This window comes from Jaculus jaculus, chromosome 21 (genome assembly GCF_020740685.1).
Source record: "Jaculus jaculus isolate mJacJac1 chromosome 21, mJacJac1.mat.Y.cur, whole genome shotgun sequence".
NCBI classification, from domain to species: Eukaryota; Metazoa; Chordata; class Mammalia; order Rodentia; family Dipodidae; genus Jaculus; species Jaculus jaculus.
In genome coordinates, this window is record NC_059122.1 from 10,460,650 (window position 1) to 10,479,229 (window position 18,580).

Consider the following 18,580-nt stretch of genomic DNA (forward strand, 5'->3'; position numbering starts at 1 on the left):
CCATTTAGAGCCTGACTCTGCCTGGAGCCTCCAGGCTGTTTTAGAAGGAAGGGGACATTGGCTGTGCTACAGGAGTAGACATTAAAAATCAACAATAAATAGAGTTTTAGGGATGGCTTAGTGGTCAAGGCGCTTGCCTGCCAAGCCTAAGGACCCATGTTTGACTCTCCAGATCCCTTGTAAGCCAGACACGCAAAGGTGAGGCAAGTGCAAGGTCTCACATGCCCACTAGGTGGCGCAAGCATCTGGTGTTCGATTGCAGTAGCTGAGGCCCTGGTGCACCAATTCTCTGTCTCTCTCCCTGTCTCTTTCTTTGCTCTCATTCTCTCTTAAAAAAAAAAAAATACAGTAGAGGGCTAGATTCATGACTTAGTGGTTAAGGTGCTTTCCTGTGATGCCTAAGGACCCATGTTCAACTCTCCAGATCCCTTGTAAGCCAGACACACAAAGGTGAGGCAAGTGCAAGGTCTCACATGACCACTAGGTGGCGAAAGAATCTGGAGTTCGGTTGCGGTGGCTGAGGCCCTGGTGCGCCAATTCTCTCTCGCGCTCTCAAGTAAAAAAATCAACCGTGGAGACTGTCCCCATTTACCAAGGAGAGATTGGACAAGAGCCAGGGAAGAAGCCTGCTTTCCCATCCTCTGTGCCTCCCTTTGCCAGGCTGGCTCCTGAGGCCGTGAGATTTTGGAAGTCCAGGCAGCTGTGAAAATGTTGTGGCTCGCCCCCAGCATGTCCCCCCACTGTATCCCCGCTGCATGGCCCTCTCCCATGAGAGGTTTTCCTGAGCACTCCTCCAGACGGTAGGCTGTCTGGGGGACAGGGCCTTTTGTCCCCCACAGGTTAGCACCCCGAGTGCCATCTCACGATCGTCGGTGCCTTTCTGACAAGTCGCTCCGATCACCATGTGCCCGACGCTCTTGTCTCCCCTTGCAGGTTACGTCGCTATGGGCGCCGTCCTCCCGTCCTTCTGGGGCCAGCAGCCCCTCGTCCCGCAGCAGATCGCCGTGGGTGCCCAGGCGCCCGTTGCTCAGGTGATGCCAGGGGCTCAGCCCATCGCGTGGGGCCAGCCAGGTCTCTTTCCTGCCGCCCAGCAACCCTGGCCAGCCGTGGCCGGGCAGTTCCCTCCAACCGCCTTCGTGCCCGCCCAGACTGTTATGCCTTTGCCAGCTGCCGTGTTCCAAGGTCCCCTCGCCCCTCTCGCAAGCCTCCCGGGCACAAGTGACTCGGCCAGGTCAAGTCCACAGAGTGACAGAGCCAGGCAGAAAGTGGGGAAGGAAATGTTTAAGGATTTCCAGATGGTGGCCCAGCCGCCCCCCGTGCCCTCCCGCAAGACCGAGCAGCCCTCCCTCACCTGTACCTCAGAGGCCTTCTCCAGCTACTTCAGCAAAGTTGGGGTGGCGCAGGAGACGGATGACTGTGGTGACGACTTCGACATCTCCCAGTTGAACTTGACCCCCGTGACGTCCACCACGCCGTCCACCAACTCGCGTGAGTATGCTCTTCCTGGGCCGCCCGGGCCAAGGCCTTGTTTCGGGAGCCGCGTGCCCGCCCCCTGGCATCTCGGGCTTTCTGTTGGCATCGCCGCTAACGGCGCTTGCAGCTCCCAGTTCAGGTACCGGCCTCAGGACAGACGCCTGCTCTCCTCCGTATGGTCTAGGTGTATTTTTACTGATGACAAGCTTGGTGAGATCTGTGTGACAGGTTACTGGCAGGGAGGTTTGCAGACAGTGACAGCACATGAAATGCCACAGTGGAATACAAGCCTTGCATTTCCCACAGTGTCGCCATGCCTCTAATCACTGTTAAGTTTGCCCATTCACTCACTCACTCATTCATTCATTCATTCATTCGTGCATGCATGTGTTAGCTTATGACACACAAAACTTTGCCGCAGCTTATTGAAATGAAGATAAATGTAATTTCCCCCAAAGTGTAGAAACAGGGCGTAAGAATTAGAATAGGAATTCAGTCTGAGAGAAAATGTTGAGTTGCCAGCCATAAGTCATGTCTAGCCGTTACTGGTCAAAATCAGAAAGAAAGAGAGAGAGAGGGAGGAAGGGAAGGAAGAGAGAGAGAAAGAAAGGAGGGAGGGAAGAAAAGAGAGAAAGGAAGGAATGAAGAAAGAAAGAAAGAAAGAAAGAAAGAAAGAAAGAAAGAAAGAGAGAGAGAGAGAGAGAGAGAGAGAGAGGGAGGGAGGGAGGGAGGAGGAGGGAAGGAAGAGAGAAAGAAAGAAAGAAAGAAAGAAAGAAAGAAAGAAAGAAAGAAAGAAAGAGGAAGGAAAAGAAAAAAGGAAGGGAGGGAGGGAAGGAAGAGAGAGGAAGGAAGGAAGGAAAAGAGAAAGAGGGAGAAAGAAAGAAAGAGAAAGAGAGAAAGGAAGGAAGAAAGAAAGGGAGGGAGGGAGAGAGGGAAGGAAGGAAAGGAGAAAGAAAGAAAGAGAGGAGGGAGGGAAGGAAGAGAAGAGAGAGAGAGGGAGGGAGGGACGGACGGAAGGAAGAGAGAAAGGAAGATAGGTGGTGGAACAGGAAACATGGAAGTCATCTTCCTTCCGTACGAATTAATTGTGTGCTCTGGGCAATTGGTTTCATTGCTGCGAGCTCGCTGACCTCGGACGTCAGCGTGCAGGCGCAGGCGGAGCTCACAGAGCTGGGCGTCTCGCCGCCACCGCCAGGGCCCTGGTCACTGGCTTTGTGCGGACAGGTCTCTCGGCTGCTCCTCCATGCGTGTGGCTTCTCTGAGAGCCTGAGCTGGCTGGAGGAAGGAGCAGCATCCTCCTTCCCATCCCCGCATCCAGCTCACTTTTTCTGCCCCCAACATCAAGAAATGAGAAGCCATGCTGGCGAAACGGATCACAGACACACTTGAGCCCCCACGTGCTCGCCTGACACACTCAAAAAGGTGTTGCGGGGACTCAACGTGTGCTGGACAGTTGATAAGGGGAAAGGGAAAAAAAAAAAAAAAGCTCATGGTACAATGAGTTTGGCATTTTCATTACTGTCACTGGTGATACGGATCACTGCATGGCCAATCCCATGAATTGTTAAAAAAAAAAAAAAAAAAAAACCCTTTAATGTGAATACAGTTAGACTGTGCCATTCACCTAGGAGGTCCGGAATGCTGCCTGAAAATTAAAGCCTTGCACTCAGGCCCTAGGATTTACGTGGTGGGAGGTATCTCTGTAATCCTAACCCATGCCGTTTTAATGAAGAGTAATGAATAAACATATTAAGTGCTACAGAAAATAACAGTCATGTCTAGATGAGTGAGTGCCTTTTCAAAGCAAATGTCGCTTCCTCAGCAAGCCATGTGCTGGCCACAACCACGACAGGAAAGTTGAAGTTCTCTGAGGGCAGGGAAGAGGTCGTCATGAGCCCCACCCACCTCACACTCTATGATGATACCTAACACACTGACATCCAGCAAAGATCAGGGAGAATGAATTGAGCCCAAGGGCGGGTGGGGAATCTAGTTACAGCTGTGTCCTACAGCAAGGTTTCACAGCCTCGGCACTGTTGACATCTGAGGACAGCAAAGTCTTTTTTATTTTTTAAATTTTTATAATTTATTTATTTATTTATGAGAGAGAGGGAGGGAGGGAGGGAGGGGATAGGCATACCAGGGCTTCAAGCCACTGCAAACAAACTCCCGATGCATGCGCCTTAGCTGGGCACTGGAAAATCACACCTGGGTTCTCAGGCTTCACAAGCAAGTGCCTTAACCACTAAGCAAGCCATCTCCGCAGCGCAAGGACAGCAAATGCTTTGGTGACGGAGGCTGTCTTGCTCCTCGGACTACATGCAAGTCACGGCCATCCTACTGCTGGGATCATGACAGTCACAAATAAAGTGGACACTGCCCAGTGTCTCCCATGGCCACCGTTGCCCCCAAATGAGAGCTACTGTTTCAGAGTACAGAAGGACTCGACACATCCTTTGAAAGAGGAAGACATTAAAAATAAACCTGCATTTATGTTCCCATTGATTTCATTTAGTAAGGATGAGCCTGGATTCTTTGTCTTTTGTAAGCAATCAACCCCTTCAGACAGACACAATTCGGTACCCAATTATGATAAGTTATTAGACTTCTACCCATCAGGAAATTTGTAGAATTAGATTACTTTTTTATTTATTTTATTTGAGAGAGAGAGAGAGAGAGGGAGGAGGGAGGGAGAGAAAGAGGCGGATAGAGAATGGGCACATCAGGGCCTCCAGCTGCTTGCAAGCGAACTCCAGATGCATGCGCCACCTTGTGCATCTGGCTTATGTGGGTCCTGGGGAGTTGAACCTGGGTCCTTTGGCTTTGCAGACAAGTGCCTTAACCGCTAAGCCATCTCTCCAGGCCCAGGGCATTTTCTATAGCACTAAACCCTCTACAGCTAGTTTGCTCTGAATTCATTTCATGACATAGGACAGACTTCTTGTCAAATGAAAATATATTTTGTTTTGGGCTGGAGAGATGGCTTAGTGGTTAAGTGCTTGCCTGTGAAGCCTAAGGACCCCGGTTCGAGGCTCGATTCCCCAGGACCCACGTTAGCCAGATGCACAAGGGGGTGCACGCGTCTGGAGTTCATTTGCAGTGGCTGAAGACCCTGGCATGCCCATTCTCTCTCTCTCTCTCACTCTCAAATAAATAAACAAAAATAAAATTTAAAAAAATATATATATTTTATTTTGAAGAAAATAAAGTCTGCATATTATTTTATCTGTCATCATCCTTTGAGAATGTTTTTGAGTTAGGGATTGGTTGTACCAAAAAAAAAAAAAACGGGCCTCAAATAGAATAGAATACAATAGAATACAATAGAATAGCGTTGGACAGATCTGTGTTCTTTCTAGGCCCTTCGCTCATATTCATAGCTGTGATAACACCAGCTTCTCTGAGCTGTAGCCTCTCACACCCTTGGTTTGTATTTGGAGCAGAATTAACAGAAAGTGCCTACTACTTCCTGTTGGCCCCATTGGCCTATCATAGGTGATAAGGAAGCTAAAACAGCATCACGTTCTCAATATAGGCGCGTTGGAGTTCAAGGTCAACCTCCGTGTGGCCGGCATTCCACGTCTGATGAGCTGCCAGAGTTCCTAAGTTCTAGAACGTTACAGTGGAACACGGCGTGGCCGTTTAGCTACTGTGTCAAGCCATGTCTTAGCTGGCATTTTCGAAGCTAAATTAGACATTGTTCAAAGAAGGATATTTCTGGGCTGGAGAGATGGCTGAGAGTTTAAGGCACTCGCCTGCAAAGCCGAAGGACCTGGGTTCGATTCCCCAGGACCCACGTAAGCCAGATGCACAAGGTGGTGCACGCGTCTGGAGTTTGTCTACAATGGCTGGAGGCCATGGCATTCCCATTCTCTCTCTCCCTCTCTCCCTCTCCCTCTCCCTCCCTCCCTCCCCCCCACCTCTCTCTCTCTCTCTCTCTCTCTCTCTCTCTCTGTCTCTCTCTATCTCTCTCCATCTCTTTCTCAAATACATAAATAAAAATAAAATGTTTTTTTTTTAAAGAAGAATATTTCCTATTTGTTACAAACGTCTGGAGCAAATGGGAGGAAGAAAATTAGGAATGCCGGGGTAGCAAAGGTACAGCGTGAAGCTCTCATTAGGCTCATCCCTTCTCCCAGGTCAACACGTGTGTTGATGGTTACTGGTATGTGCAAAAGTCCCATCCCTGCTTCTCCTAATTGCTAGGAAGGAATTAGCAATCTTTCTTTTTCTATAAAACTTGGGCACCTCTACCTCAAAGGAGCTTCAAGATGGTCAGAGAGACTCTCTGTAAAATTTCTAACAGTGTCTGACTCATAGAAGGCACCTGATATATATATATATATATATATATATATATATATATATATATATCACATACATACACATGTACACACACACACATACATACATATACATATATGTGTGTGTATGTGTAGAGGAATTCTGTGATTTGACTCCAATGTAAGCAGATCCTTGGGGTTTTTTAAAATATATTTTATTTATTTATTTGAGAGAGAGAGAGAGAGCAAGCACAGGCATGTCAGGGCCTCCAGCCACTGCAAGAAAACTCCAGATACATACACCCCGTTGTGCATCTGGCTTACATGGGTCCTGGGGAATCAACCCAGGATCATTTGGCTTCACAGACAAATGCCTTAACCTCTGAGTTATCTTCTCTAGCACCAGATCCCTGAGATTTCTGAGCAACACCAATGTTGACAGCCAGACACTAACACTGTCTTCTCTTTTTGACGGTCTCTGTGTAGCTCCAACTCCAGCCCCTCGGCAAAGCTCCCCATCCAAATCCTCAGCATCCCATGCCAGCGATCCAACTGCTGACGACATCTTTGAAGAAGGCTTTGAAAGTCCCAGTAAAAGCGGAGAGCAAGAGGCCGTAAGTGACCAGTTGGCTATTTCTCTTTTGTTTTCCCTTAAAGTGAAAGTGTCTCTATCTGAGATGGGCAGTGCATGAGGAAGCCTTCATAGAAAAGAAGGCTGGCTCTGCTTGCTGCTCGGAGGGCTTGCCAAAGGGGTTTGCTTTCCATCAGCCAGAAAACGCTGCCCTTTCATGTCCGACGCTCTCGAGTTTGGGAGGTGACGTCCTCTGAAGTCTCACCTCCCTTTAAAAGAACTGACTGTATGTGCTGCATGAGAATGTTCTTAGCTGCCTTACATTTTCAGTTGTTGAAAGAGACAAGAAAACAACAACAACAACAAAAAATAAGTGTTATCTTCTTGTGTTCTAGCCTGATGGATCACAGGCCTCCTCCACCAGTGATCCATTTGGGGAGCCCACTGGTGAGCCCACTGGTGATAACATAAGCCCACAGGCCGGTAGCTAGATAGCACAGGTCTGGGTAGGTATCTGTCCTTTGTATATCCTTTGCCCTTGCCACTATCCTGCTTGTCCTTCACCTGTGGGGTCACAGGTCCATTGTCTGCGTGTTACGTGCCTGCCTGTGCCTTGTCAGAGTATCTGCACCCTCTCCCCTTGCCTGAGCCAATCCTGATGTCCAAACCATTTCTCTTACTTGTACCAATATGTATACCATCTCTCTGCCTGAGCTGTGTTACCAGTGTGTTTGGACCACCTCTCCTTGCCTCATTTGTACATGCCATTTTGCTTTTTCTCGTGGATGAATGACCTTTGACACGTACGCAGAGGTAGGAGCTGGAGGGAAAGCGGGGAATCGTTTTGTTGCTTCCTTAATGACACATTCTGAGTGGACGACGGTGACAGGATGCGGTTTGGTCAACGCTACTCTATGATTGGGTTCTTGAAAGCATTTTCATTCCAACATAGGCCCATTTGGCCCTCCTTGATAATTTCTCAGTGAGATTTGGTCCACGTACTTTACTCTTCTAAGCAAAATGTCACTGCATTTGCCTACATGCGACAGATCTAAAGAGGTCACCAGTCAAACACACTGAGCAGCTAGACTACAAAGCAAGAGCAAGCCATGCTTGAAATAAGATTGATTGAGCTGTAAGATCACACCATCCCTTTGAGTCTAGCCAGAAAGGGTCCTGAACCCCCTTCCGATGCGAAGATGAAATTCAAAGCCCGGAGACATGTCCTTGTTAATCCTGAGGCTCTCTGCTCCTTGCTTCTGTGCCGCACCCTGTGGTTTGCCACCAAGTCACTTCAGATCCCATCAGCAGCTACTTTGAGAGAGGTGTAGTTACATTTACTACAAGTGGCTTTTGGCACTTGAATTTCAATACATCTGATTTGATGGAAAGAAAGGGGAGCTGAGAAAGCAAGTCTCGGGAGAGACAAGTCCACCTTCCTACTCAGACACGATCTCTAAGGTCAGCCCTTGACAAATGTGTTCAATTTTCAGATATTTCCCTAGTTTTCCATAAACATATGGGACTACAAGGCCAACCCTAAAGAGCTCCTTCTTTTAGTCCCAAACAGCACGATCGGAGCTATTAAAATGGTAAGCAGATTTCACCGCTCACAAATAGCTATCTCGGTCTCTTTCTCGGTCCATGCATAAGTTATTTTGACAGTTATTGAAAGCTAATACAGTGTTTTGAAAGTATATTTTGTTAATAGATTTTATGATTAAATAACTTAACACACTGTATATTTTGTCACATTTTATATCAGCACAATAGCATGTAATAATACATCATGCCATGCCAAGCCACGAATATTCACTTAAAAAGAATCCAGTCGTTCAAAACTATTCTGGGATCTGGTCTGTTGAAGGTGAAGTCAACACTCTAGGAAAGAGAAAACTTGGGGAGACCTTGGGGGAATTCCCCAATAGATATTTTCTATCTCTTAGTCATGTTATAGTTCACATGTTAAGCTTGGCTTTGACAAATGTTGATGAATGAACCAGAAGTGACAGGAGCCATTCATCAGGATCGTGGCAAACATCATCCAAAAACCAAAGCGCTTCTAGCAAACAAAGATGATTTACATCATTTGCAGATCAATGTATCAAACCCTCATCTTTGTGAACTGTCTCATGAGGCTTTATTCTGGTCCACATTTGATGCTGCATCCAGCATCCCAGGCCATGGCTGGGTTGCCAGTGTGCATAGCATGGCGCAGTTGCAAAAGCCAAGGATTTGGAACTGGAGTTCAAATCTTTACTCAGTCACTTCATAGCGGAAAATCTTGGCCAAGCATCTGCTAGAATAGACTAATTGCATTCTGGATGTTAACTAACGTAGCATGTAGCACTTACCTTCTCGTTGCTGGGACACAGCATCTGGTCAGAAACAGCTTATGGGAGGAAAGCGTGTTTTTTTTTTTTTTCAGTTTCAAGGAGAAGTTTCATCATGAACAAAAAAGCAGAATGTCACAGCAGCTAGGGGGAAGTGGTCTGCGTGAACGAGTTCTGGACACCCACAGGCTAGACTTAGAGGCGTCTTGGTCACCCCCAGTGACACACATCCTCCAGAAAGGCTCAACCTGCCAAAATATCCACCAGCTGGGGACCTGAAAGCATACTTAATTAAAACACAAGAGGCTGTGGGGACATTCCGTATGCAAACTGCCACACAGCTCTCCAGCATGGATTCAGACCCGGAGAACTCAGATTGAAAAATATGGCTTCTCAAGGAATGCCTGAGCTTCAGAATCCAGATCTATGCCCCCTTTTTGGCTATGTGGCCCTTGCTCACATTTCATAAAATTCTTTAATCTTAACTTTTTTTGTCACTCGAAAATGGAAGTAAAAATAACATCTACTGCAAAGGGTTGCTAGGTAACTCAGTGAGGTGATGTTTGTGAAGTTCTCAACACAATATCTGGCACATAGATAATGCAGGTAAATTGTGCCTGACACCACCTCCACCTCATGAGCATACCATCACCTTATACCACCTCCACCACCACCTCATGAGCATACCATCACCTTATACCACCTCCACCACCACCTCATGAGCATACCATCACCTTATACCACCTCCACCTCATGAGCATACCATCACCTTATACCACCTCCACCTCCACCTCATGAGCATACCATCACCTTATACCACCTCCACCTCCACCTCATGAGCATACCATCACCTTATACCACCTCCACCTCCACCTCATGAGCATACCATCACCTTATACCACCTCCACCTCCACCTCATGAGCATACCATCACCTTATACCACCTCCACCTCCACCTCATGAGCATACCATCACCTTATACCACCTCCAACACCACCTCATGAGCATACCATCACCTTATACCACCTCCACCTCCACCTCATGAACATAACATCACCTTATACCACCTCCACCTCCACCTCATGAACATACCATAACCTTATACCACCTCCACCTCCACCTCATGAACATACCATAACCTTATACCACCTCCACCTCCACCTCATGAGCATACCATCACCTTATACCACCTCCACCTCCACCTCATGAGCATACCATCACCTTATACACCTCCACCTCATGAGCATACCATCACCTTATACCACCTCCACCTCCACCTCATGAGCATACCATCACCTTATACCACCTCCACCTCCACCTCATGAGCATACCATCACCTTATACCACCTCCACCTCATGAGCATACCATCACCTTATACCACCACCACCTCATGAGCATAACCATCACCTATACCACCTCCACCTCATGAGCATACCATCACCTTATACCACCTCCACCTCATGAGCATACCATCACCTTATACCACCTCCACCTCCACCTCATGAGCATACCATCACCTTATACCACCTCCACCTCCACCTCATGAGCATACCATCACCTTATACCACCTCCACCTCCACCTCATGAGCATACCATCACCTTATACCACCTCCACCTCCACCTCATGAGCATACCATCACCTTATACCACCTCCAACACCACCTCATGAGCATACCATCACCTTATACCACCTCCACCTCCACCTCATGAACATAACATCACCTTATACCACCTCCACCTCCACCTCATGAACATACCATAACCTTATACCACCTCCACCTCCACCTCATGAACATACCCTCACCTTATACCACCTCCACCTCCACCTCATGAGCATACCATCACCTTATACCACCTCCACCTCCACCTCATGAGCATACCATCACCTTATACCACCTCCACCTCCACCTCATGAGCATACCATCACCTTATACCACCTCCACCTCCACCTCATGAGCATACCATCACCTTATACCACCTCCATCACAACCTTTATGAATTAGCACCCCGCGGCAGAGCCACTGGAGTGGTTCAGATTGAAGGTGTCCTTGGTCTGAGGGCATGCTGGGCTGGCTGAGTGCTTAAGAGCTGTCTCAAAGATGACAGTGAGAGGAGGTGAAGATTGAAGGGACCTTGGGGCTGCAGGAGAGCCAGCGTGCTTGCGACCTGGGGAACTAACACACCTGTGCAGAAAGAAAGAGGTATATTTTGGGATCCGTTGAGCTTAGGTACCAAAGAGACATCCAAGGAGAGATAGTAGTGGGCTGCTGGGCACGAACTAGAGATCAAAAGAGAAATCGGGGGCTGGAGAGATGGCTTAGCGGTTAAGCGCTTGCCTGTGAAGCCTAAGGACCCCGGTTCGAGGCTCGGTTCCCCAGGTCCCACGTTAGCGAGATGCACAAGGGGGCGCATGCATCTGGAGTTCGTTTGCAGAGGTTGGAAGCCCTGGCGCGCCCATTCTCTCTCTCTCTCTCTCACTCTCTCTCACTCTATCTGTCTTTCTCTCTGTGTCTGTCGCTCTCAAATAAATAGAATAAAATAAAATAAAAAAGAGAAATCGGGTAGACGCAGGGCTTCCAACCTGTGCGGAACATGCCTGAGCACCTGGGACAATGCTCCTTCCCAGGCTGTTTCATGCTCTGTGGCCCCACAAAGCCACTTGCAGCTGCTCCGCACTGTGCTCAGGAGAGCAGTAAGGGCCACGCATAAGCAGGTTGGGGTAGGTAGCCAGAGACACAGTAAGGGGCGGCCTGCAGAGCTGGCTCGTGACCACACTCCATGGTGCTTAGACAGTCCCTCGGTATAAGGTCCTCAAACATCTTCCCCCTACTGCCACTAAAGCACGCTTAAAAGTCACTAGCATTGCTTTCCTGCGTCACGGACAGGGCAGAGAGGGCAGAGTGGCCACGCTCGCTAAGACTGGGGTTTGCATGTTGGTTCAGTAACTCGGGAACCTCAAGTAGGACCCATGGACCTGGGTTTCGGCAACATCCCTCTTGACCTAAGAAGTATATGATGTGATGAGGCTGGAGAGATGGCTTAGTGGTTAAGGTGTTTGCCTGCAAAGCCAAAGGATGCCGGTTCGATTCTCCAGGACCCACGTTGGCCAGATGCACAAGGGGGCGCATGTGTCTGGAATTCATTTGCGGTGGCTGGAGGCCCTGAGCTCCCTTTCTCTCTCTCTCTCTCTCTCTCTCTCTCTCTCTCTCTCTCTCTCCCTCCGCCCCTCTTTCTCTCTCTCAAATAAGTAAATTTTTAAAACTTTTAAAAAGAAGTGTACAATGTGAGGCCAATATAGATAGATAGATGGATGGATGGATGGATTTCACTAAGTATGGTTTCAATACCCAAGACTCCAGGAAGCTAGTGTCAGACTCTAAGAGATTATTCAATACATCATACAACTTGAAGAATTGTTGACCCCAACTTGGCTCTAGAATTCCAGTGGAATGTTGTCAGGAATCCTTATTTCATCTTTTCTTTGAAAAAGGTGAGGCGGGCGCAAGGTCACACATGGCCACTAGGTGGCGCGTTCACCTGCCATCCGCCCCAATTCAGCGATGAGTCCTTTTACATTCCCGTCTTTAGAGCTGCACCCTGAAGGGAAGACCAAACCCGGCGGCTCTTCAGCTGTAGATCCCAGGTGGCCTGTGGCTAGCAGACCCTGGCGGCAGGAACATCTGGGGCCTTCTTAACTTCAGACCCCGTTGCTTTTCAATCTTTCAACACCCCCCCTCCCTGAGAAAGGGGGACATTTCCCTTAAGGCAGAAGCTAAGGAGCTGGCACTGCATTCATTTTTATTCTGTTGAATAAACTTTGTTGTCCTCTAAAGGTACAAGTATGTCAGAACCCCAGATGATCTTAAAGTTGCTGAGAACTTGGCGGATCCCATTAAGAAAAGAATCCTGGGCTGGGGTTAAGGCACTTGCATGCAAAGACAAAGAAGCAAGATTCGATTCCCTAGTACCCGCATAAGCCAGATGCCCAAGGCGGCACACGTATCTGGAGTAGGTTTGCAGTGGCTGGAGGCCCTGGTGTGCCCATTCTCTCTCTCTCTCTCTCTCTCTCTCTCTCTCTCTCTCTCTTTCTCTCTCTCTCTCTCTCTTTCTCTCTCTCTCTCTCTCTCTTTCTTTCACTCTCTCTCTCTCTCAAATAAACGAGAAGTCTTTCTCAAGGTATGAACTCCCATGAGGAAGACAGAAGGTTCAAAAAAGAAGTGGAGCCGGGCGTGGTGGCGCACGCCTTTAATCCCAGCACTCAGGAGGCAGAGGTAGGAGGATCGGTCTGAGTTCGAGGCCACCCTTGGACTACATAGTGAATTCCAGATCAGCCTGGGCTAGAGTGAAACCCTACCTCAAAGAACCAAAAAAAAAATAAAAAGAAGTGGAAAGTCTGCCATGTCAGGGCGAAGCTAGGATAGGGATTGAAGGCCCAGGCCAAAATGGAAGTGTGTACGGCTGGTAGAGAAGATCACAGGGGAAGGGACTGGGACCATCTGAGGCATTTGTTTTTTGTTTTGTTTTTTTTAAGTTTTTTTTTTGTTTTGTTTTTATGTATTTATTTGAGAGTGACAAAGAGAGAGAAAGAGGCAGATAGAGAGAGAATGGGTGCCCCAGGGCCTCCAGCCACTGCAAATGAACTCCAGATGCGTGTGCCCCCTTGTGCATCTAGCTAACATGGGTCCTGGGGAATCGAGCCTAGAACCAGGGTCCTTAGGCTTCACAGGCAAGTGCTTAACCGCTAAACCATTTCTCCAGCCCCATCTGAGGCATTTGTATGATCAGCTTGAGAGACCCACACAGCCAGAGCCATGTCATTGAGATCATTGCAACAAGCAGAAAGAAAAAAGATTTCCTCCCCCACCTTTTAAAAATGTGATTCGGGGCTGGAAAGATGGCTTAGTGGTGAAGGCGTTTGCCTGCAAAACTTAAGGAACCAGGTTTGATACCCCAGGACCCACATAAGCCAGGTGCACAAGGTGGTACATGCGTCTAGAGTTTGCTTGCAGTGGCTGGAGGCCCTGGCATGCCTATTCTCTCTCTCTCTCCCACTCTCTCTCTCTTAAATAAAATATTCTAAATGTGATTCATGTGGACCTGGAAGTTGGACTTGGATTTGTGGTCTAGGATGGTTATTTTTCAACTAATGGACTACCAGACAGCTGGACTTTGTGTACCAAGCCAAGACACTTTGTCTTTGCCCTGTGGGGTGAGGAGGCCTTTGAAGGATGTGAAAAAAGGACATATCGATGTGAACCCATCTGCCAAAAGAGAAAAACATCATCCACAGCTTGTTATGTCTCTGTGTGGTTCCATTTAGGCTTTTTATTTTTTTTTATTTTTGGATATTTGCTAATAACTTGAAGACTGTCTCTCATGACCTTGGCAGAAGTCGAGGCTGGAAATTTCTGGATCAAATGATTTCTTAGCTCCCCTCCAGCTCTGGCAGTCTTAAGATTCTATAAGAGGGAAAGTAAAACCATTGCCAAAACATATGATGCATCGCAGTGTCAGGCTTTGGGATTCTCTGCGGCCTGGGGTTTTCCACGCCACTGCTCCCCTTCATTAGTGGGGATCATTGAGAGCTGACCGCCGTCGTTACTGGTGTGGTGATGGGTATTCGAAGCTGAATTCTGGTGAGCAGGAGATGTGTGCATATTTATCTCTGCTGCAGAAAGTTAATGCGGTGTGGCATTAATTACCCTGTCTGAGCCTTCTGTTGCCTTCTGTTTATAGGTGTCTTTCTCAGTTGGGTAAATTAGTTTCCAAAAATTGGAATAGAACAAATTGTAGGTTGAGATCAAGGCAGTCTGACCTCTCAGGGCATCCAGGAAGAATGAGTTGACAATGTCCGTGCAGGAAACAGGATATGCCCATAATGCCCACAGCACAGCCTAGGGGAAATGCTTCTTCCAGGTTCTTGTTCTCAACAGACTTTCCTCTTTTTTATGTTTTTTAATTTTTTTTATTTGCAAGCAGAGAGAGGAGGGACAGATAGAGAATGGGCACACTGTGGCCTCCAGCCACTGCAAACGAGCTCCAGACACATGCGCCCCCTTGTGCATCTGGTTTACGGGGGTCCTGGCGAATCGAACCTGGGTCCTTTGGCTTCGCAGACAAATGCCTTAACTGCTAAGCCATCTCTCCTCCAGCTCTCAACAGACTTTCTTCCCACTTTTGTTCCCGCTCTTCCCCCAGAGCGTTCACATGTACACATGAGTGTGCACACATACACACACACAAACACAGACAGGAAGGTTCCTGTTTCATCTTATAGGAGTTATTCAAAATAGATTAGATATTGGCAGGGAATAGATTAGGTACTTAATAGATACATTAGGACAAAGGGACCCGAACACTGAAGAGATTTAAACAACCTTTGTGAGTCACCAATCCACAGACATTCAGTGAGGATGACCTCCTGTGACATTTATTTACAGAAGAGGTGGTGGTGGCAGTGAGTGTCCCAGACAGAAACAGGGAGGGCTGGACTTCGACCTTTTCTGTCCTCAGGTATTTAACAGGATTTTGTATTCATTCTTTTTTTAAAAAAATTATTTATGTATTTATGTGACAGAGAAAGAGGCAGGTTAGATAGATAGATAGATAGAGAGAGAGAGAGAGAGAGAATGCACATACCAGGCCTCTAGCCACTGCAAAAGAACTCCTGATGCATGCACCACCACGTGCATCCGGCTTACGTGCATACTGTGGAACCGAACCAGGGTCCTTAGGCTTTGCAGGCAAGTGCCTTAACCGCCAAGCCATCTCTCCAGCCCCGCACTCACTCTTGATACTTCCTAGGGCAAGGTGACATCTGTGGGTGGGTCTTGGAGAGACAGACTCTCATTACAGAATAGGGTGGCTTAAGAGACAGATGTTCCTTCTTCCTGACCCAAGTCCTAGAGGAAAAATGTCCTGTACCTGATGGTGGTAAGTGCTGGGTTCTACTCTCACACTGGGCACACAGTCTGTAAGCACTCTACAGATGGGCAAAATTCTCCTTCCCTGCTCGCTTCCCTCCCTCGTCCTCCTGTGCAGCCACATATTCCACTCCATGATTTCTGCAGGCGATCTCTTACCGCTTCAAGAATTCTGCAGGATAAACACCCTATTCCCACACTCTGGCGGAAGCAACTGAGGCTCAGAAAGGGCGAGTATCCGGCTCACACTACATAGCTTTCTCCCCTTTGCTACACCGTTTCCCCGCCAGGCAATCACCTTCAACCCCAAGGATAGAACTGGGCAAGTTGAACTAAGCGGGCCACACAATCATGGCCAAAGTGTCAGGGGCCACGATCGGGTGGCGCAGGGGAAGAACCTGAGGTCATTCATCCTCCGCTGTCACCTTCCTGTCCTCATTCCCAAACCCTCTCTCCTAAGGCCATCGGAAATCGCTGTGTGGGAAAGGGCACGTCTAACGCTGTGCTTCTGTCTGCAGGAGCCAGAGCCTCTCTACGCGCAGATCAGCAGACCTAAGACCTAGCGTCCTTGCGAGCTCCCGGTGGCCCGCTTCCCGAGTGCACAGGAAGTCCGCGTCACAACAGGCTCTCCTCTTGCACCTCACCTCACCTCATCCCACAAAGAAATTCACAGTTGCCCGGTGGAACTTGGTCCAAAGAGGGAACTGAGTGTTTTTTGGAACAACCAGTAGCAGCACAAAAGCAAACACACAGCAAAAACGCTACAAAAAGTATGTGTCAAAAGAAAAGAAAGGAAAAGAAAAGGAAAGGAAAGGAAAGAAAAGAAAAGAAAAGAAAAGAAAAGAAAAGAAAAGAAAAGAAAAGAAAAGAAAAGAGAAAAGAAAAGAAAAGAACAAACCCATCACCCAATGTTAAATCACCAATCAAGCAGATGCTGGCCTGAGCTCTCTGGGCTGGGTTTGAGATGGCCTCAACCAGGAGCCCACAGTTTGGCTCTCTTTCTTTCTACCCGCTGGCCCTTCTACCCGTTGGCATCTCCGAGTGGCAGAATCAGAGAATCACAGCGAAGTTGGCACCGACTCCTTTGAGACAGAAGCAAGGGATCCTCCCGGACCGCGATGGCCTCCGTTAACATTTTGGCGTACATGGCGTGTTGCTCGTTGCTTACGGGGCTTGATTTGCTATTCCGTCCACCCCTTCTCTTTCTTTGTCATGTTTAAAAGTTGATGGGTGTACAATTTTTCGTATTGCTTTTGACCTTTATTTAAAGATATGGGTGAAGAAGAAACATTAACTGGGGGAAAAAAATTTAAAAAAAAAAAAGAAGCCTCTTAGGAGGTGAATTAACTTGAAATCGCAAAAGGAATGAGTAGTTGCTTTCGTATTGTGGTTAAGACCGTGGCCAAAACAACCCGTTAGCTACCCTGCTTTCCTGGTGAGGAAGAAGTCAGTTTTTGGTTAAAACCACCTTCATTCTCGGACTAGGAAAAGGACATCAGCTCCCACTGATGAGGAAGATGGAACGTGCGTCGGATTTCCTGAGATGCTCTAAACTCTGACTACAATAAAATAGGATATTTTATTTTTCTGCTGCTAAGGTACTATGCAGACAAGTGTCTTCTCCACGTGCCATTTTCAAAGAAAAGTCATTTGCCAAATAATTCTGGTACAATTCTGGTAATGTGATTTTTGGATCTTAAAAAACAACAACAAAAAAAAAACTTTCTAATACATCAATGGTGACATAAATATTCAACATAACAAACTGATTCTGTGGTCAAAATGGTTCATCTTTATCTCTTTTTGTACATCAAGAAAATTCAAATGGGGATTTTTATTTTATAACTTGGAAAAAGAAACTTACCATTAAACTCTTTAAATGTTTAAGGAAAATGGCTTTAAGGAGTTGTAATGAAAAAAAAAATTGTCAGTTTTTTTTGTAAATATAAATGTTAATGAAAATGCTTTTTAATAATGCCATTACACCGTAGAGAAGGTAGCAGACTGAGTGTGCAGTATGACAAACTGGGTGAATGGAGCTTATTCTCCAGGGGGGTCTTTGGGGCGCATGGTCAGAAGCCAGAGTTTGCAAAACAGTTGGCAGGGTCAGTGGACCAATCAGCAACTAGTGGGCAGGAAGGGGCAGAGGCTCCTTATCCGGCTGGTCCTAGAGAGTCCCTACTCTCAGCCCAAAATATGAAGAAAGAATTCACATTTTCTAAGGCCCTCCTTGCCCTCCGATTCTGGAACTCTCCACCTCTCCACTCATACCTGCTTCACCATCAATCATTGGACTGGAGACAGAAGGATCTAAGCTGTTTTTACTTACGGGACAAGAAAAAAAAAAAAACATGCAGTGTTCAGTTTGTGTGTTTAGCATATGACTTTCATAAAGAATCTATATATTTTTGCCCTCTAGAGAATTGTTATTCCAGTCGGAGATGTCTTTTCCTGATGGTCCTATGCAGTTGGTTTTAGTAGCTGAACACTAAGAAAAGCACTGAAAAAAAAAAAAAAATCCTGTGGTTAGATTTGGAGGGTTCACGACTATTTTACTTGATTTTAAAATTTGGAAAGCAGAATTCACATCGCTCTGATCGATGGAAACAGGTCTCTAAGCCTCGGATGTTCCATATTGGTAGACACACACACACACACACACACACACACACACACACACACACACGGTACACCCACATGATTGGTATTAGTAGAATTGCACATTTTACACCATCAGGTCACGGGGATATCATTTTTTTTTTTATGTCCATTAGCAAATATACATCAGTGCCATCCTCCCATGGAAGGCTTCAAGAACTAGGCAAGTGAGAAAGGGTGGTTACTGCCCTCTGAAGCCGCCAGCTGACGGTACGGGCTCTCGGTAGTTACGTACATTCGTGTGATGTTTAGGGGAACCCTTGCACCAAGCACTGCCAGTTACCCTGGGGTGCTGATCGTACAGGGCCCCCCCAACGAGGAAACTGCTTTCGTGGTCGG

General features: G+C 47.2%; 1 protein-coding gene across 4 annotated transcripts in view; it reads left to right on the forward strand.

Moving 5' to 3' along the window:
* The window catches only part of Dab1 (DAB adaptor protein 1), a 1,267,233-nt gene extending 1,249,109 nt beyond the window's left edge, over positions 1–18,124 (forward strand). For all 4 annotated transcript variants that reach the window (XM_045139320.1, XM_045139318.1, XM_045139319.1 and 1 more), the window contains 4 exons: positions 934–1,488; positions 6,243–6,370; positions 6,723–6,833; positions 16,102–18,124. In XM_045139320.1, the coding sequence (XP_044995255.1) occupies positions 934–1,488; positions 6,243–6,370; positions 6,723–6,818 (779 nt within the window). In that variant the 3' untranslated portion in view covers positions 6,819–6,833; positions 16,102–18,124. The remainder of the gene's footprint in view (positions 1–933; positions 1,489–6,242; positions 6,371–6,722; positions 6,834–16,101) is intronic.
* The last annotated feature ends 456 nt before the right edge of the window (positions 18,125–18,580 follow it).